The sequence below is a fragment of the Octopus bimaculoides genome, chromosome 1 (genome assembly GCF_046866305.1).
Source record: "Octopus bimaculoides isolate indiv1 chromosome 1, ASM4686630v1, whole genome shotgun sequence".
Classification (NCBI taxonomy): domain Eukaryota; kingdom Metazoa; phylum Mollusca; class Cephalopoda; order Octopoda; family Octopodidae; genus Octopus; species Octopus bimaculoides.
Genome location: NC_142928.1, coordinates 21,219,580 through 21,239,911, shown reverse-complemented (window position 1 = coordinate 21,239,911; position 20,332 = coordinate 21,219,580). Strand labels below are relative to the sequence as shown.

At 35.7% G+C, this 20,332-nt stretch overlaps 1 protein-coding gene across 19 annotated transcripts in view; it reads left to right on the top strand.

Moving 5' to 3' along the window:
- Positions 1-20,332, top strand: part of LOC106882326 (putative phospholipid-transporting ATPase IIB) — a 103,129-nt gene that overhangs the window by 71,675 nt on the left and 11,122 nt on the right. For 5 of the 19 annotated variants that reach the window (XM_089349001.1, XM_089349039.1, XM_089349030.1 and 2 more), the window contains 15 exons: positions 146-296; positions 1,953-2,066; positions 3,339-3,506; positions 4,593-4,739; positions 6,502-6,582; positions 8,276-8,425; positions 9,184-9,273; positions 10,199-10,269; positions 10,404-10,569; positions 12,072-12,128; positions 13,594-13,830; positions 15,545-15,706; positions 15,992-16,084; positions 17,012-17,095; positions 17,872-18,042. In XM_089349001.1, coding sequence (XP_089205127.1) covers positions 146-296; positions 1,953-2,066; positions 3,339-3,506; positions 4,593-4,739; positions 6,502-6,582; positions 8,276-8,425; positions 9,184-9,273; positions 10,199-10,269; positions 10,404-10,569; positions 12,072-12,128; positions 13,594-13,830; positions 15,545-15,706; positions 15,992-16,084; positions 17,012-17,095; positions 17,872-18,042 — 1,942 coding nt within the window. Of the gene's footprint in view, positions 1-145; positions 297-1,952; positions 2,067-3,338; positions 3,507-4,592; positions 4,740-6,501; positions 6,587-8,275; positions 8,430-9,183; positions 9,274-10,198; positions 10,270-10,403; positions 10,570-12,071; positions 12,129-13,593; positions 13,831-15,544; positions 15,707-15,991; positions 16,085-17,011; positions 17,096-17,871; positions 18,043-20,332 lie in introns of all 19 variants that reach the window. The other 14 variants (XM_089349011.1, XM_089349050.1, XM_089349046.1 and 11 more) reach the window with 3 other exon arrangements.

The following is a 20,332-nucleotide window of genomic DNA, read 5'->3' as shown; positions in this document are numbered from 1 at the left end:
GTTGACTTGTTCAAATAAACCTCTTAAAGTTTTTTTCCCCAGCATACCCACTGTCAATGATTGAAACAATAAAAGGTGATAAAAGTGAGTTATAATTTTGTTTAATTACTGCTAATTGACTCTTTGTTTTTGTTTTCTATTTCAGGTGTTTAGCATCTTTATTTTCAAAATGTTGCAGGAAGAAAGAGTTACAGCCCCGTATTATACATATAGGTTTATCAAGGGGCCCACTGGAGAAGTACTCCAAGAATGTGATCAGAAATCAGAAGTATAGTGTATTTAGTTTCATACCAAAGGTAAGAAATAATACTATGATCATCTTTTGGAAATATCAGTACTATTATAAGAGTGTACAGGTGGAGGTCTTTGATAGCAGTTGTTAGCTCCGAGTCAACCCTGTTTTAGTAGACTGATGATCAACTATTTTGTCTTTTAGAAGTATCTAGGACTACATTATCCAAGGTGTTGTTTATTTTTAAGATGTGATTTGGGGGAGATTTGGGTACTATCTCTTGCAGAGACCATGGTACTTGCTGTTGTTTAAATCCTAGGTAGGTCTGATTGACTAGACCCATGATTGACTAGACCCATGATTGACTAGACCCATGATTGACTAGACCCATGATTGACTAGATCCATGATTGACTAGATCCATGATTGACTAGATCCATGATTGACTAGATCCATGATTGACTAGACCCATGATTGACTAGACCCATGATTGACTAGACCCATGATTGACTAGATCCATGATTGACTAGACCCATGATTGACTAGACCCATGATTGACTAGACCCATGATTGACTAGACCCATGATTGACTAGACCCATGATTGACTAGACCCATGATTGACTAGACCCATGATTGACTAGACCCATGATTGACTAGACCCATGATTGACTAGACCCATGATTGACTAGATCCATGATTGACTAGACCTATGATTAAATGCATTCAAACTAGGAACATTTCATTTCTTTTATAGCAGAGATTGGAAATGTGATGGTATGGAAATGTGATGGTACTGGTTGGTAGCAGGACTAGGTGATGGTGGTATGTGATGACAGTGTATGTAGCTATAGTAGAAGTGGGTGATGGTGGTATGGATATGAGATAATAGTGGAGGGAGCCAAAGTAGGAGTAGGTGATAATGGCATTTTTGGACACCTTGAAATATCTTGTAGGATTTCAATTAAGGTATTGATTATATAGTTGAAACATTGCAAACACATTGTTGAATACGTAAATATTTCTGCTATTTATCAGAAACTGCTGTGTACTCCTAAAAAGCAGCCATCACATAGAGACCCTTGTAAATTACTATTCCTTCTTGTCATCTATAATCTATGATAGCACAGTGCCCATCACTTTCAGAAACATTTTTCATGTTCAGAATTGTCAAAACATGGAATACACTATCCACATCTGTTAAGTTGGGACATAGCATCCTTCAAAAATTCTGTGTTTCCTGAAATTTGCCAACATGACTGATGTACCTGTGCACCTTTATTCTCTATGACTTTCTCTATGTTTGTGTTTTATTCTGTTTGCTATGCATATACTTCTGTATTTCATTGCTGCCCTTATTTGACTTATGTCTGCTCGCTGTCCACTCTTTTAACCTTTTCAGAAGAGTCGGGGGTGCATCTGAGCACTATACAGTAAGCTCATTATTGTTATTATTAATCAAAAGTGGTGAAAGGACATAGTCTTTAATAAATTGTTTGTGTAAATTATGACGTTTTTTTAAGACCTGACAATATTTGAACTTCACTCCATGAGTATTGTTAACAGTAGAACAACTGTTATTTTGATACTCTACCACATACTAAAAAAATTTTGAGTAGTCAGTTTAGACCAATATTTCTCACTTATTTCTACAATGGAATATTTTAATGATAAATTGCTTTCCCATGAAATCTTTTCCTGAAACTTTACTCTCTTTTTACAGGTATTATATGAACAGTTCAATTTTTTCTTGAATTTGTATTTTCTTATAATGGCAATTTCCCAGTTCCTACCAGAAATCCGTATTGGTTACCTCTACACATACTGGGGTCCTTTGGTGAGTATAATTATACTGTTTTATTCTTTCTTTTTAAGCTGACATCACAGTATTGGTAAAATTGTTTAAAACCCCCGAGGAGGAGGAACCAATACAGTTGATGTCAGTCCTTAGCTGACAACATGATTCTAAGATTCATACATGAATTAAACTGGTTTTATGTTAACACCCACTCTAAAATTAATCTAAATTGCTTAAGGTTCTCTGTTCATTATCAATGCAAAATTACTACTGTTGAGTTAATAGCATATTGAAAAGAAATCATTGAAGGAAATTAGTAACTATAGTTACAAATGTTGTATCCAGTTGGTTGTTATAACAGCAAATAGCTATTTGTTTATATAAATGTCATGATATCATCAATGACTTACACAGTGGTTATTTGGTTGAAACCCACTTGTAACTCTTGCCATGTAAGATAATAATTTATTTCAGCCTAACCATCTGTGAAGTAGATAGCACACTGTCATGTTCTACTTGATTGATTGTTGGAAATGATATCTAAATAGAACAACTTGTATCAAAAGTTCATATTTAAGATGTGAAGAACCATTGTACTATTGTTAGGGTAGAAAAAAATCAATATAAAACCATTCTTTTTAATCTCTGCCACTTTTTGGACACATCATTTGTTTTTAAATGTTTGATCTATTCATCATGTGTTTACTGTCATTAGGTACTACCACCTTTATCTTCTTCCTGGCTACTACCACCTATCTACCTTTATATAATGTGGGATAGCCATGTATTCCCTCTATAGCAAGACACTTGTGCTTGTCCTTCCTTCATACTGTAGCCTTTCAGCACCTGACCTAAAGCCACTTCTCTTTCCCAAATACCCCACTCATTGGGGCTTTTTGCCTTTTCTCCCTTTCTATTTTTGTTTTGTAACTTACTTGGGGACCTCACTAATGCCAGTGGAACAAAAAAAGTACCCAGTACATACTGTAAAGTGGTTGGGATTTGAAATGGTACTCCACATAGAAACTATGCCAAAGCTGACACTGGAGTTCAACATGGCTTTGCGGCTCGCCATACCATGTGAAACCATCCAATCGATGCCAGCATGGAAAATGGATATTAGATGATGATGATGATGATAAGTACTTTATGAGCATTTAGCTTGATGCTATACCATCTCTGCTAATTCTCTACCCTAAATATTTTAATATATAAAAAGATTCATTGCTCGTTTTTTTTTTACTGTTCCAGACCCAGAAGGGAATGTTTTGTAAAATTTTAATACATTTTCTTGTTTTTCTTTTTTTATAGTGCTTTGTAATATTTGTGACAATGGTGAGGGAAGGCTTTGATGATTATCAGCGGTACCGAAGAGATAAAGAAGCCAACTCACAACTGTATGGAAAACTTACACGAGATGGGTTGAAATTACTCCCTAGTTCCAATATAAAAGTTGGAGATTTAATAACTGTTGAAAAGGTAAGGAGTATCTTTTATTCTCTCATTTACACTTACAACACGGTCTAAATACATTTGTCTCCAACACTAGAAATATCTTTTACTTGTTTCAGTCAGTGGACTGTGGCCATGCTGGGGCACTGCCCATAAGGGTTTAGTCCACCAAATCGAACCCAGTACTTAACTCTTTAGCATTTAAACCAGCCATATCAGACCTATATATCCTACTAGTTTTATGTTGAAACTGGTCAGATCCAACCTCTTACACCTACCCTGCAATGTCATTCTAAAAATGAACAATCATATCAAAATTTCAAGGCTATGAGATAATACGGGATTAATTTTTAAAAATAATGGATAAATAAGCATTATATTTGATAAATTAATCTGAATGCTAAAGGGTTAAGTCTGGTAATTATTCTATTAGTCTTCTTTTGCTGAATGCACTCAGTCACAGGGATGTAAGCAAACCAACATTGGTTGTCAAGCTGAGAGGACAGACACAGACGCACACACATACATGACAGGCTTCCACACAGTTTCTGTCTACCAGATTCACTCATGAAGAATTGGTCAGCTTGAGGCTATTGTGGAAGACATTTGCCCAGTGGGACTGAACCTGAAACCATTACCTACCAGTGATCTCATATGAGATTACTTAAAAATTACAGATTTCGTAATTATCTGTCAATATTTACACATATCTAACCTTTTTGCTATATCTAATAGGTATATTTCTCTGATATTCAAGTGAGGTTTGCTAATTTTTCACCCAATATCTCGCTTATTTCTATTTAAAATGTTATTTTGATCATTCCAGTGTGTTTCTAAGGCTGTTTTATGCTAGAAATCAAAGTTTCATAAAAAAAATTTCGCTTAATAGAATTATGGGAGGTGATGGGTTAAAACCACACATCCATGCTTGCACCTATGCATAGTTATTCTTTTTATATCATTCAATCAATTTTGTAGTTAATAAAATCTAATTTAGATTTAATTAAAATTAGATTAAGTCCAGTTGTTGAAAATTTCATAACTCCCAATATTGCCTAGAATCAAAATTGTTATTCCTTAATTTACTTGCTAATATTCATTTCCTCCTTTCAGAACCAACGAGTGCCTGCTGATATGGTTTTAATTCGGACAACAGAAAAAGTTGGGTCTTGCTTTATTCGAACAGACCAAATGGATGGTGAAACAGATTGGAAATTACGTGTAGCTTTGCAGTCTACTCAGCATCTTCCCTCAGATGAAGTATGAATCGCATTTATGTCTGGTTTTATAAATTTAACTCTACATTGTACTCTAATTCTTATATTATTCTGTCAAATATAATGCTTATTTATTCACATTGTTTTGAATTATTAATGCATTCATTATCTCTTAGCTTCAAGATTTTGGTGATATTTTTTTTAGAATGACATTGTATGGTAGGTGTGAGAGATTAAACCTGGCTTGTTTGAACACAAATAGGTAGAATATTTGGGCTTGATGTGACTAGTTTAAATACCAAAAATAGACTTTTGGTCTTTGTCTGCACTGAGTGAGTTCCCTAGGAAATGGACAAGTGACAAATTGTCACTGTACAAGTCAGGTATAAAAGAAATTCATTTATAAAAACTACTCTTCACTAAATAAACCAATAAAGGATTCTACTTCCTTAAAAAAACAGCAAGGACAATGTATCTCATGTATAAAAAGAAAGGATGTTATAGTTGTAATACTTCTGAGCACTGTCTGAGCGTGATCGTTGCCAGAGCACCAGCTGTCTGGCCTCTGTGCTGGTGGCATGTAAATAGCACCATTTGGGCGTGACCATTACCAACGTCACCTTCCTGGCACTTGTGGCAGTGGCACGTGAAAAGACATTCGAGTGAGTTCATTGCCAGTACCGCTGGACTGGCCCCTGTGCAGGTGGCACATAAAAGACACCATTTCGAGCGTGGCCATTGCCAGTACCCCCTGACTGGCCTTCGTGCCGGTGGCACATAAAAGCACCCACTACACTCTCGGAGTGGTTGGCGTTAGGAAGGGCATCCAGCTGTAGAAACTCTGCCAAATCAGATTGGAGTCTGGTGTAGCCATCTGGTTCACCAGTCCTCAGTCAAATCATCCAACCCATGCTAGCATGGAAAGCGGACGTTAAACGACGATGATGATGACTTCTGCTAATAAGTCTGCTCAGCCAGGATTGACCCAGAAATAAACAATAACAAATTGCTAAACTATTTTAAGGAATTAAAGTTTTATTTTATTTTTTTCCTTATAAAATATCACTTTAGAGAAGATAAAATCAGTGTAAGAGCTCAAGGTTTGAACTTATTGAATGAACTTTTTTCATCTTAGTAAAATTATAGGCAACCCAGTCACTTCTTAGCTCTGATCCATATAATTTTTATTACTTGTGTTGCTGCTGTGTAGCCACCAGTCCAGCTTGATCCAGGAAACCTATTATATGGTAACTGATTGGTTAGTGCTTCAGCCATCATCGACATCGTCATCGTTTATGCCAACCAAGTGAACTCTTTAAGCCTGAGCTGAATTTCTTGATAGCATTCACCTATCTTAAGGTTTGTAGTCTCACCAGCTACATAGCAACCTCACTAGTGCTGATGACATGAGAAAACCACCTAGTATACATTGAAAAGTGGTTGGTGTTAAGAAAGTCATCAAACTGTAGAAACCATGCCAAAACAGACATTGCAGCCTGATGCAGTCCTTGGGCTCATTGGATTTCAAGCCATCCAACCTGGAATATGGATGTTAAATGATGATGGTGATGATCTGATTCTAGGAATAAAACCTATAACCAAAGAATATATTATCTAAATTGACTAACCTTGGTGTATGTTGATTCCTGCAGAGGCAAAAATGGAATGTTTTTAGTGGTTTTCTATCTTTGTTTGACAGTATTTTTGATACGAACATACTTCTATGTTGCTTCTGTTTTCAGTCATTGGCTAAGGATATTTATTAAGACGAAAACTAATTTTCTGTTTGTTTTATCTAATTGCAGAGTCTACTAGATATTACAGCACATGTTTATGCTGAGAAGCCAAGCAAAGATATTCATAGTTTCGTTGGAACATTTACTATGGTCAGTAAATTAATACGATTTATTTTATCCCTTTATTGGTTTCAGTCATTAGAATGTGGACTTACTGGGGTACCGCTGTCAGGGGTTTCTTTTTAGTTTGTTATATCAACCCCAGTAATTTGTCTGGCATCTTTTTTTTTTATTGATCTCATAAGAGATGAAAAGCAGTTGACTGGGTGTCAGAAAAGCAACTCGCATAGAATGAAATGCAATATTTTGTTCAATGCACCACTTCTATTGTCTGATGTTGATATATGTACACATATAAATACATATATATTTATATTTACCTATCTAGATAAATGCATATATATATCTGTATATCTATTCATCCATTCTTCTCTCCCATCCTCAATTCCATTTCATCTAACACTCATCCTCTCATCTATCCTCTCACTGTTCCATACTGCCTGTAGAATGAAGATGGCATTAGATCTGTCCATATTCAATCTACCTCCTGCCATCACCCTTACCACTCTACCCATTTCCTGTCATGATGCTTATATAACAAAGAATTGCATTGGATCTATTTCTATGAGATACATGCCATCATCACTCTTCTGCACTGCTGGGCATCAAAACTTCCCAGGCCAATCATTATTAACTTCTTTCTTTCTCTTACCACCACCCATTTCTATTTCCATCCATCTCTTGTTTTCTCTTTATTACCAACCAACGTGTAACTGCCACCCATGTGTCTCTCCCATTACTCCCTCCTCTACCACCCCTTGCCCCAGTTACTCTGTTGCTTCTATCATACTCTCTCTTTTATTCACCTTCTTGATCATGATGGCTTGAATAAATGGAGATAACATAGAGTAGTGAGCACTCTGTAGTTTTACATGACACTAGTGCTGGTGCCATGATAAAATGCACCTAGAACATCCTATAAAATGGTTGACAAACAAATGGAGACAATGTAGGTCAAGAAGTCTCTTTACTTTTGCTGAGTGTATTGCTATAATAAAAACGTGCTGAGTACATTTGTAAAATGCTGGTGTTAACAAGGGCATCCAGTTGCAGAAACCTTGCTAAAAATGCTATGGATGTGTGAGGTGTGATCCCTAACCTTGGCAATCCCTCAAACTCATACGAGCATGAAACTGGATACTGTTGCTGCTTGCACATACATACGATAGGCTTCTGCATAATTCTCATCTGAAAAATTTCACTCTCACAACATTGATTGAGGTGAGACTTCAGTTAAAGACGCTTATCCAAAGTGCTGCACAGTGGTACTCAACCTAAAACTCCAGGCCGCATATTGAGTTTTTTAACTGTGCGTTAATGCCTGGTATCATGGTTAATTTTCATTAAAAAAATTGGTATATTTATAGTTAATCTAAACATTCATTCCTCTGTAATGCCTGTAACTAAAATACTCTTTGATTGTCCAAATAGAAACTTGAATAGTTTTGTGATAAGGGGTTTCAATCCTTTTGGAATCATTGTGTGAATATTTTGGGCAAATCTTGTTTTGTTTAATTACATTTAGCAGTAGGAGCAAGATTATCAATATTTTGTATTGCAGTGTATTGTTGTTATTGTTGGTGTATATTTACATAATTACCAGTAATAAAACGTTTTATAGAAATTTAAGTTCTTTAAAATTGAATGTTTTACAAAGACTGAAAGATATGCCCTACCTTTGATTCTATTTCTTACTAACTTTGGTTTTGTTTGGTTTCTTCAGACAGGTGAAAATAGCGCTGAAGCTTCTTTGAGTATTGAAAATGTATTATGGGCAAACACAGTGATTGCTTCTGGTACTGCTTTAGGATTAGTCATTTATACTGGTATGGATACACGCAGTGTGATGAATACATCACAGCCAAAGAGCAAAGTAAGTAAATTTCATTCATTTTGTGAGATTTAGATGTGCACGTTACTACTTAAAAAATGGTTTGATAAATGCTCATATTATAGCTTGGTATGCTGAGAAATGTCTGTTTTTATCCAATCAGTGCAGATGCTTTAAGATATTTCATGTACCTGATAGACACTTTTAATGTGGAATCAAGATATTTTATTACATAATTGACAACTCTTAATTATGTAGAACTACATATGGGATATTAGGCAACCCCATTAATGTTTGTGCCACTATAACATCCATCCAGAACACTCTGTAAAGTATTTGGTAGACTAATGGAGATGTGGGGTTGAGAGGATCATTTAATCTTGTCAACGATATGACCACCTCTCTTGAGCTAGTGCCATGATTCAGTGAACCTAGTGTACTCTAAAGTGGTTGGTGTTAGCCATAGGAACCAAAAATGAAGTGTATGAGTTTGATGCTGTCCTTTGACACAGCTATGAGGGCAGTAGCTCTGAATAAGAACTAATAGTTCATCATAACTTGTCAAACTCGTGTCAACGTAGAAAGTGGATGTAAAATGGTGTTGATGATGGTGAATTATAAATGGGAAGTATCTTTAGCTTCTAGTTCTGAAACCAAATCCTACCAAAAGATTCTATGACATAATAAAAACTGAATATGCTTTTAAGTTTAGGGTAAGAAATGGAAGCTATTCAGTTGATTGTGATAACTTTCACTTTAATTATTATTATTAATATTTTGTTTATATTTTGCTTTTTCAGGTAGGATTGCTTGATGTTGAGATCAACAATATCACCAAAGTATTATTTCTGGCTGTTGTCATCTTAGCAATTGTTATGATTATACTAAAGGTAAATTCATAATTCATTTCTCTTACAAAGTATTAACCCATATTTATTTATATTTTCTTCTCTATTTCCTTTGTACTTCTGTTTTTATCCATTCTATGTCCCATTGTCCAAGCTGGGATAATTTTGAAAACATTTGTCATTTATATAACTTTGGAAGTACAAACATTACTGAAGTTATTTTTAATTATTGAATCAAATAATTCCTCCTTTTCAACATAATATTCTTCCATTGTACCTTTTCTGAATCTTATTTGGATTTATCTTTTGTTCTATATTGATATTGTCTGACTTTTCTTTCATTAGGATTCTATATTTACTATTATTGAAAGAAAATCTCTTTACTTTGACATTTAATTTAAAATATTGTAAAATTGAAATTAAAATATTTCTATGGCCATTATAGTGGAACATATTAATTGGAGTGTGGTGGTCACTTTAACTATTGCGCTATGCTGTTAGACTGAAAAAATATCAGAAACCTAAATCTGATCCCTTTTATATTCTCACCTGAGTGTATCATGTGATCTTCAACCAGGCAAAGTCCAGGAATATTCAGGAATCTGGCTCTGATTCATACTTCAATGTTGTACTCAGAGAACTTCTATAATCACTTAACCTGCAAGAAATAGCAGACAAATTTTCCAATACTTTACTGCCCGAAAATATGAAGGACATATTGGATATTGTGTTACACGATAACTGATTAAAAGACAGCATGATTGTGGCTGGAATGCCAAACACCACCACCTAGATGTTCAATTAGTTAATTAAATAAATGTGAGGGCTATATAGCAACTCTCACCACCAAATGGGAGAGTTTATTTGAGTCCTGCACATTTGATACTGAAATAACCAAAATACAATGATTATAACTTAATGTTATATTTTATTTTTAAACAAGTTGTTTATTTAAAATATTTTTCAGGGATTTGGTGGACCTTGGTATATATACCTCTTCAGATATATTTTGTTATTTTCTTATATAATTCCTATTAGGTAAGTTCTTCTTTCACTTCTTCAAACAATATTAAATGCTTGTTAATTAGCTGTTGATATATTTCCAATTTAGACTGAACTCATATAATGTAGTTAATTAATAAAGACCATTTGTTTAATGTTTGGTTTTCTAGTTTACGTGTGAACCTGGACATGGGAAAGGCTGTCTATTCTTGGATGATTCAAAAAGATAAAAATATTGAAGGAACAATTGCTCGCAGTACAACAATTGCAGAGGAATTGGGACGAATTAGTTACTTGATGTCTGATAAAACTGGAACTCTAACACAGAACGAAATGGTAATATTTTTTCTATAATACTTTATTAATAGATAAGTCAAGAAGATATCTAAAAATGTTATTAGTTAATGGATAGTTACCATGGTTATGGACTTAAAATAAATGAACAAATGTTCTGAGATAAAATAAAGAAAATAGTGAATACTTTTCTAAAAAGAAAATCTCTAATTTTATGTAGATATCCAAAATAAACAAAAAATGTGATTTAAAACAAGGGATCCAGTAGCAAATGAATCTACTTGTCTTTTGTTGATATCTCAGTATTGCAAGTGATATACCATACCAACTATGGTGATTAAATTAACACTTATGCGTAAATAGTAAATTTGAGATTGTTTTCAGTTTATGCTTGTAAGTTGCAGATGCTTTCATTTTGGTTCTGCTATCGATAATACAACCAAGATTTGATTGAAAAACCCATTTTATACTGAAAATGTAAACTTTTGACCAATTTGTTTAGATCAGTTTTTAGGATTTGATGTCCAACTTTCTTACAATCTATAATTTTAACATAGGAATTTTAGATTTTGTTTGTTTTTTGAGATGTGTAAATTAACTTTGAGTAGTAATATGTGTATTTAAGCACAATATTTGTGCACATATGCATAAATCCTCATCAGTTAATGCTTGTCTTCCATGCTGGCATGGGTTGGATGGTTTGACAGGAGCTGGCAAGCCAGAGAGCTGCACCAGGTCCCATTGTCTGCTCAGGCATGGTTTCTACTGTTTGATGCCCTTCCTAACATCAACCACTTTATAGAGTGTACTGGGTGCACACCAGCAGAGTTGCCAAATAATTTGCAAGACAAAGACCCCCTCAGCTGGTGAGCAAATGAGTGCCTCTATGTGATCAAGAATCACTCTACCCTTTTCTGTTGAAAAGAAGAAAGTATGTGATATTTGTGCTTGAGAAGACCCAAGCCGAGCAAGATCGCAGTTATGGCAGATACCATGTCATGCAAATTGGCACCCATGTTGGTGGCATGTAAATGCACCCCATTGGCATGTAAAAGCACCTATTACACTCTCGGAGTGATTGGTGTTAGGCTGTGCATCTAGCCGTAGAAGACCATGCCAAATCAGACTGGAGTCTGGTGCAGCCTTCCGTCATGCCAGCCCAGTCAGACCATCCAACCCATGCCAACATGGACAACGGATGTTAAATGATGATGATGATGATGATGTTGATGGGACATTTTGGATCATAGGCCTGCTCTGTCAAGCAACAACAATCAAACAATTCTGCTGAAACATTATTAAAAAGTAAATTTAAACAAATATTTACTCTTCAGTCCTAGAACTAAATAAAATCTAAATGACAAAATGTTGAGTGCTTGAACAAAAACAGCCAGAACATTATAACACCAATTGTTACAGTCCATTTCATAAGGCTGAAATGAGTGGTTCAAAACATCAAAACAGAAATGAAGTTGCATGCTGATTATATAAATCGAGTACTTGTTAGTATAACATATTGACTAAAGTTTTCTCTATTTTGTCAGGTTTTCAAAAGGCTTCATCTTGGCACAGTATCTTTTGCTTCTGATACGATGGATGAGGTGAGAACATTTTCAGTGAAAGTCCAGACATTTGTCACTATAATTAAGGCATTTATTTGAATATTTTTATAAAGGGAAATAAAAATAAGCTAAGCTCATATAAAGTTGTTCTTGGCCGAAGGGTTGTGAGTTTTTCATAGCAGTGGTGCTGTATTTTATGTTGAACAATTCACTGAACTTTCAGCTGAGTAGATAGAGGTATTGATTTAATGATGAAGTACTGAATTAACAGTGTAAAAAAAATTGTTTAGTAGTTTCAAACAATGTCAGAATATTTTACAAGAAGATATCGGAGTAGAAGCAATTTTCATTTTGTGAAAATATTTTTTTATAATAGTTGATTTATCACTTGTAATCTAAATGTTTAGTTGAATAATTATTCTCTTAGCGAGGTTGCATTCAGCTATTCCTACCATTTCTTTACTAACATATCACTCTTAACACAATGGCTTGATTAAGTTGTTTATAGCCATGTAGGATTTATTTATATTCCTTTTACCTTCATGTTGTGTAAATTTGAACAGATATATGTTGTTGGAGTAAATGTTCCAATATCTAGATGCCCTTATTATTAGCCAGTCATCAAAAATAGGACCATTGATTTAAGTGAGCAAAACTATATGCTTTTTCTGAATAGTTGAGTTGTGAGTTGGAGTCCTATAAGGTGGACATGTTGGTATACTTTATCCTTGGTATGGTTCTGGATTATGTCCTTCTGGCAAGCAGTAAAAAACTATGAGGAGATAGGCTTTACCATTACACCAAGGAAGTCTAGGAAGGTCAGTTTGATGATGCTGACTGATTTAGATTTTACCACATACAGCTGTAACAAATGGTGAACACTGGTGAAAAGTATGTCATGGCAGCACCTGTACAATTCCATAGGAGGTTGAGGCTTCAGGCAAGCTGAAGAAAGACAGAAAATTGTCTAATATTTAAAGTTGGACTTACTGGATTAACTATTATTGTCATTTATGTAGAAGGGATTATGTTAGCTGTATTACTGTATGTAGACATGGATTAGTCTAGCTTTATTAATGTAATGTATGTAGACATGGATTAGTCTAGCTTTATTAATGTAATGTATGTAGACATGGATTAGTCTAGCTTTATTAATGTAATGTATGTAGACATGGATTAGCTTAACTGTGTTTAGTTATGATTTCTCTCAGTAATTTATTCTTCAAAATACTTAATGTTCAAACCTACATGTGTACACTCATGCATTTACTCATCATTACTTTGGGAAGTACAGTGAAGTCTGTTCTTTGAGGGTGTTTAATAAAACCAAATCATGTTCAAAGTTATCTTCTGTAAGTAACTGAAATAATAATAATATTAGTCATTGGCTAATATTGTTTTTTCTTCACCATATAATTATTTGTAGTTTGTTAGTTCACTGCATTAACTATGTTAACTTTAATTTAGCTTGTTTTGTAATAATTCCTCATTTTTCCTTCCACAGGTTAGTTTACATGTGAAAACTGGATTCTCTCAGATGTCTTCAATGTCTCAGCGCCATACTGGACCTATACGGCGTACAGTTATTACTCGAGCATTTGAAGCTGTAAGAGCAATTGCACTCTGCCATAATGTAACACCAGTCTTTGAAAATGTCAATGATACTGACAGCAATACTAATGGAGATGTCAACCAAATGTCACATCAGAAAGTTGTTTACCAAGCATCGAGTCCTGATGAGGTATTGCAAATTTGAAATATTTATCACCATCACATTTTATATTTCTTTCTCCTCTTGTGTATTTCTTCCAGAATATAGATAATTGTTTCCATATAAATTTGAAAGTTTTAGGAAGTAGTTTTAGTAGAAAGTAGAAATCAACACACCTGTTTTCTAAATTTCTCTGAGCTGTTTAATCTGTGGGTGGGTCAATGCACATTTAAAAGAGTGTATCCTGTTTATTTCTATGCACAGTCACCTGCAAATTGACCCCAGTACTTATTTTTTTGGTCTCTTTTTGACAAACCACTAAGTTATGGAGACAAACAAAACACTGGTTGTCAAGCAGTAGTTGGGGACAAATGCAAGAACACACACACACACACACACACACACACACACACACACACACACACACACACACACACACACACACACACACACACACACACACACAAAGGGTGCGATGGGTAAATTGTCACCATTTTATATTATTTTGCACATTGTTTTTTGATTTTGTCAACTACACAGTATAGTAGGGTCATTTGGGCATTGTCTGGTTGCAATTTAGGAGATGATTTTCTAGGAAGGCTGTTATTCTTGATCTCAAAACTCTCTCAAATACTTTGATGATATGTGAGGTGTGTGAGATTGGTTGGTAGTTTACAGGGAGTGATTTATTCTCCTTTTCAAAGAGAGGAATGACTGATTGGAGAGAAAGTTTTGAGGGATAAAACCGGCATCCAATGATTTCCTCCAGAGATTTGCAAGAGGAGCTGCAAGCTGCTGTCTGCATTCCTTCAGCACTCTAGCAGGGAACCTGTCTGGACCCACTGCTGAATCAGATTTCATTTATTTTTTTGCTGCTAGGATGTCAGTGGCATCAGAGGTTGTGTCGGAAAGGTCATGTTGAGGATTCAAAGAAGCAAAACTGCTTGAGTCAACTGATTCAGGGTCACTGAAGACTGAGCAGTATTGACTTTGCAGGATCTCAGCCATGTCTTTGGCATCACTGTGAAGGATGCTGTTTCCATCAACCAGTGGGCCAATAAAGGAAACTGTGGCCCTATGTCTTTTTTTGCAAAAGAGCAAAACACCTTAGGATTATTCTTGATGTTTTTAATAGCCCAGGCTTTCTCTGCAGTTCTCTGGTCATTTATGAGGGTTCTCATGCAGTCCTGCAGTTCTTGCTTCTTTGATTCCAAGGTTGTTAATGTTCTCAATTGGGGGTGATGCTGAGGGTGGTATTTTAGAGTGACAGACTTCCACTCAGTTTCCTTTTATCAAATCTACTCATAAAGGTTAGGGTTGGTTTGAGACTATAGTGGATGACACTTACCCAGGACTTCATGGAAGCAAGTTTCTTATTTCTTTATTTTTTTACTGCCCACAAGCGGCTACACACAGAGGGGACAAGCAAGGACAGACAAAGGTATTAAGTCGATTATATTGACCCCAGTGTGTAACTGGTACTTATTTAATTGACCCCGAAAGGATAAAAAGCAAAGTCGACCTTGGCGGAATTTGAACTCTGAACGTAGCGGCAGACGAAATACCTCTAAGCATTTCGCCCGGCGTGCTAACATTTCTGCCAGCTTTCCGTCCTTTGGGAAGCAAGTTTCTTACCACACAGTTATGCCTTTAGGCTAAATTGTTTTTTCTAATTTTTAAATGAAATCTAATATTTCGAAATGTATTGTTTTGTTTTAAAATTCTTTTCTGTATTTTCTGCTAGGTGGCGCTGGTGAAATGGACTGAAGAAGTTGGTCTAACGTTGGTAAAGCGGGACCTAAACTTAATTCAGTTGAAAAACCCTATGGGAACACTAATTAATTATTCAGTTCTACAGTTGTTTCCATTCACCTCAGAGTCTAAACGAATGGGAATTATTGTAAAAGTTAGTATTTTACCTTTGACGTATAAATAATTCTATTGAGCTTCTTTAACAATGTATTTTTCAATCATTACTTGCTCCAATTTGCAACCCAAAATTATGTAACTACTGAAAAATCTGTTTTTAGAGTTTTAAAAAATATTCATTTATTTAGTTTCCAATCATATTCTGTATAAAATATCTTTCACAAAATGTCATGTAATATTTTCAGCACTTGTAAAAAAAAAAAAATCCCCTGTTAATATTGATCAGTGAAGCTATTAATAAAGAAAGTATTATCTTTCACAGGAAGAACAAACTGGAGATATCACCTTTTATTTGAAAGGAGCTGATGTTGTCATGACAACTATTGTTCAGTATAACGATTGGCTTGAAGAAGAGGTTTGTAATATTTGATCTGAATATTTCAATTAATTTGAATGTCCTTAAAGAAATCATTATTTTAGATATCCTTCTTTCTACTCTACTCCTGTTGGTTTAAACTCAATTAAGCCCTTTGCTCCCTGTGGAGCATAAGCTGTCAATGACTTTTTTCCTCTGCTCTTCATTTTGAGCTGTCTTTTCTGCTTTTCTCCAGTTGGATCTCTCCTTTTTCAGCTCTGCATCCATATCTCACCTCTAACTATTTTTAGGGCATTGTGTTTCCCTGAGGGAAAGGCCTTCCTCTCCCAGGCCTTGTTGGTTTTGAATTGTCATTGATGCTACTGTGATTTGTTTTTTTTAAAGTAGAGATGTTGGCCCTATGCAAACCCATTCTTACCTTTGAGAAAAGGTGGTCATATTTGTCTGGCTTTTATCCTTTTACTGGTGCAACATGGAAGCCCTACCAAGAGTTTGTGCTCTGCTGGCATAGCTCTCAGGGTTATAGAAGCACACAAGCTTCCACACTGCAACAAGGACTGGTGCTTATGACGGGCCACTCTAGAGGAGACCTTTATTAGTGTTCCAGCTTGTGAATAGCAGAAATGACAGGGTGATGGAATTCAGTGTTTTACAGTATTTAACACTGACCCTGTATGTTCTGAGTTCAAATCCTGTTGAGTTGACTTTGCCTTTCATCCTTCTGCAGTTGATAAAATATATACCAGTAATATATCAGAGTTGAGTTGACTATCTCTCCCTCCAAATAATTTTGGCCAATGTTAAAATCCAATATTATTCCATCTTAAGTTCAAAATCTGGAAAGAAATAAAACTTTCACTGTTGTAGCTTCATTTCATAATTGAAATAAATACATTGTCTGTAGGAGCTATCTACAATGTTAAGTTCTTATTAATACCTATAGTAATGGATTATCTTTTATTTCAGTGTGGAAATATGGCCCGAGAAGGTTTGCGTACTTTAGTTGTAGCCAAGAAGAACCTGTCAGAGGAGCAATACTGTGATTTTGAAGTTAGTATACCTTTTTCAAACTTTGGAAAATATTTCTCTTTTGTTATTCTTTCTATGAAAACACTGCATTCGATGGCATAAAAGATGCTTAGGCATATTAAACACCCCACAATTTCAGTAGTGCATTAACGTATGCACTATAAGCCTAAGTTTGCATGTATGCCATCGAATATAGTAAAAAAAAAGCCTGTTAATCTGACAGTGATCTTGTGGAGCTTGTCAATTCTGTGTTGTTGATTGTCACATTGTTATTGATAGTTGTTATGGTGAATAACTTAAGAGTTGTTGTAAATTATAACATTGTGAATAACATTGTTACAAGAATAAAGAAGTGTCTATATTCTTTAACAAACCGTGTCAGTTTCATCACACTACTTACATGCTGGAAACCTGTGCAATCAGAGCTGGGGTTGGGGGTGGGTTATATAATTCAGGGGAGATAAATAGTCTGTAGATTATACATTAGTTCACTTGGAGCAGTGTGATCCTTATGTATATATTGCTGATTAAAGCATTGCTCTTAAGGGTTGTGTGAATAACAGATGAGTGGGGTTGTCTTTCGACTACATCTGAAGATGTTCGTCTGAGATGTTCTTTATTGTGAGATCCTACAAAGAGCTGAAAGTTAACTACAATAGCAACAATATCAGAAAATTTTTGTTTGTCTTATCATTTAGTACAAGAAAAAAAAAAGGATATTACCCATAGACTTTGTAGATTCTTCTTGACTGTTGGGATAGAAATATTGATGAATATTTTGTGTTCTTATTTTCCAGACACGTTATCACCAAGCTAAAATGTGTGTTCATGATCGAAATGTGAAGATGCAAGCTGTTATTGAAGGCTTAGAGCGAGATATGGAACTTTTGTGTCTTACAGGAGTTGAAGATAAACTTCAAGATGGTGTAAGACCTACACTGGAGTTATTAAGAAATGCTGGCATCAAAGTAAGATTTTTGTTTGCTTTTTTATATGCATATACATCTCTTATCATATCCCCTTTCCATACAGGTATTTTTTCATTAAATGCACTTCCACCTTCATTCATCACTCACTGTATTCATCTGGACCCCATTTCTAACCATCTTGTATCTTCAGATGCTCTAGACACCACCATCTCTATCTTCTCTCCATCTACTCCTGCCCTCCCCTGTATAATGTATCTCCTCTATAGCAAGACACTCAGGATTGTCCCTCAGCCATGCTTTAACACCTCTCAACACCTGACATACAGCTATCCCTTCCTCTCAATATCCCTCCACCACTTAGTTGAGGAGACTTTTACCAGTTCTTGTCTTAAAAATTACCTGGCAACTTCACTAGTGCTGGTGGCATGAATAAAAGCACATAGCACACACTGTAAAGTGTTTGGCATTAGGAAGGGCATCAAACCACAGAAACAATGCCAAAGCTGACACTGGAGTTTGATGCAGCCTTCCAACTCACTAGATCCTGTCAAACTATCCAACACATACTAGCAAGGAAAAGATGACATACTTGCCTGTTTGTTTGAAGCTGTCTGTAAATTTGCATTCTTTTCTATCTGTTGAGATCTTATGCTGTTTCATCTGTGAGGTTGAATCATCAAATGGCAGTTTCAGTTCAGTTCTTCCCCTACCACATCTACATTCTGAATTCTCATCTCTGTCTTAACCCCATCAAAAAATATTGCTATCACTTTGTTCTCCCGATACATAATATGAAAAGTTCACTTGTGTCCTCTGTCCACGTCTATCAGCATTGTTTTAACAGCCACTATTCCATATTTGCATGGATCAGACAGCGTTTATTGAGGTAGACTTTCTACAGTTGGATGTCCTTCCTGTTGTCAACTCTCACCTGTTTCCAAGCAAGTTAATATTTCCCCATGGCCAGATATGTTTTTGAAGAATATTGGAAATTAATGACATTACTCGTATGACAAATGACACTCAACTATGACTATCACATGATGTTACAACAAGGAGATACAAACAGGCACACATTCTCACACACACACACATACATATACATTGAGTTTTTTTCAGTTTCCATCTATCAGATCCACTCAAAGCTTTGATCCGCTTCAGGGTTGTTGTAGAAGACACTTGCCCAAGGTGTCATGCTGTGGTACTGAACCTGAAACCATGTGGTTGAGAAGCAAACTTCTCAACCACAGCCATGCCTGTATCCGTCTATCTTTATCCACCAAACAATAGAACATGAGAGCTCTGTTAAAGTAGTTGCTAAAGTTGTCTTTTACTAAACACCCCTCATTCATTTCTCTTTAAAATATAGTTATAGAAGTTGTAGTAATTGTGGTGGTTCTATATTGTGGTCAGACAACTTGGCTGTATATATTTAGGCATCTTAACTCTAATATTAAAACTGCTATCTTGAAATATTTTCAGTGTCCTCCCTCTTGTGCATATGTACTTTTGTAACGGTTCACTTTAGTGGTGTTCATCATCATCATCATCATCGTTTAACGTCCGCTTTCCATGCTAGCATGGGTTGGACGATTTGACTGAGGACTGGTGAAACCGGATGGCAACACCAGGCTCCAGTCTGATTTGGCAGAGTTTCTACAGCTGGATGCCCTTCCTAACGCCAACCACTCAGAGAGTGTAGTTACACTCCTTAAATACTAGTAGTGGCTAAAAGAACACCAAGCTATGCTGATGTCTTGAGTACACCAGAAACTATCAAAAGCAATTCCATGTAGCTCTTGTTATTAGTTTTGCTAAAATTTTCTTTCTGCTAGAGCTGTCCCTTTACTCTCTATCAACTTTCACAAACCAATGTTTTCCCATGAATCTCATCATCAACATCATCGTTTAACATCTATTTTCCATGCTGGCATGGGTTCAACGGTTTGACTGAGGGCTGGTGAACCAGAAGTTTGCACCAGGCTCCAATCTGATCTGGCAGTTTTTATAGCTGGATGCCCTTAACGCCAACCATTCCGAGTGTAGTGGGTGCTTTTACGTGCCACTGGCATGAGGGCCAGTCAGGCGGGACTGACATCAACCACTCTCAAATGGTGCTTCTTACGTGCCACCTGCACGGGAGCCAGTCAGGCAGCCCAGGCAATGATCATGCTTGAATGGTGCTTTTAACATTCCACTGTCACAGGTGCCTCCACTGGCACAATATTTAAAAATTACACTCTTCATTCTAGATATATTTCTTATCGCTGCTTATCATCATCATCATCATCATCATCGTTTAACGTCCGCTTTCCATGCTAGCATGGGT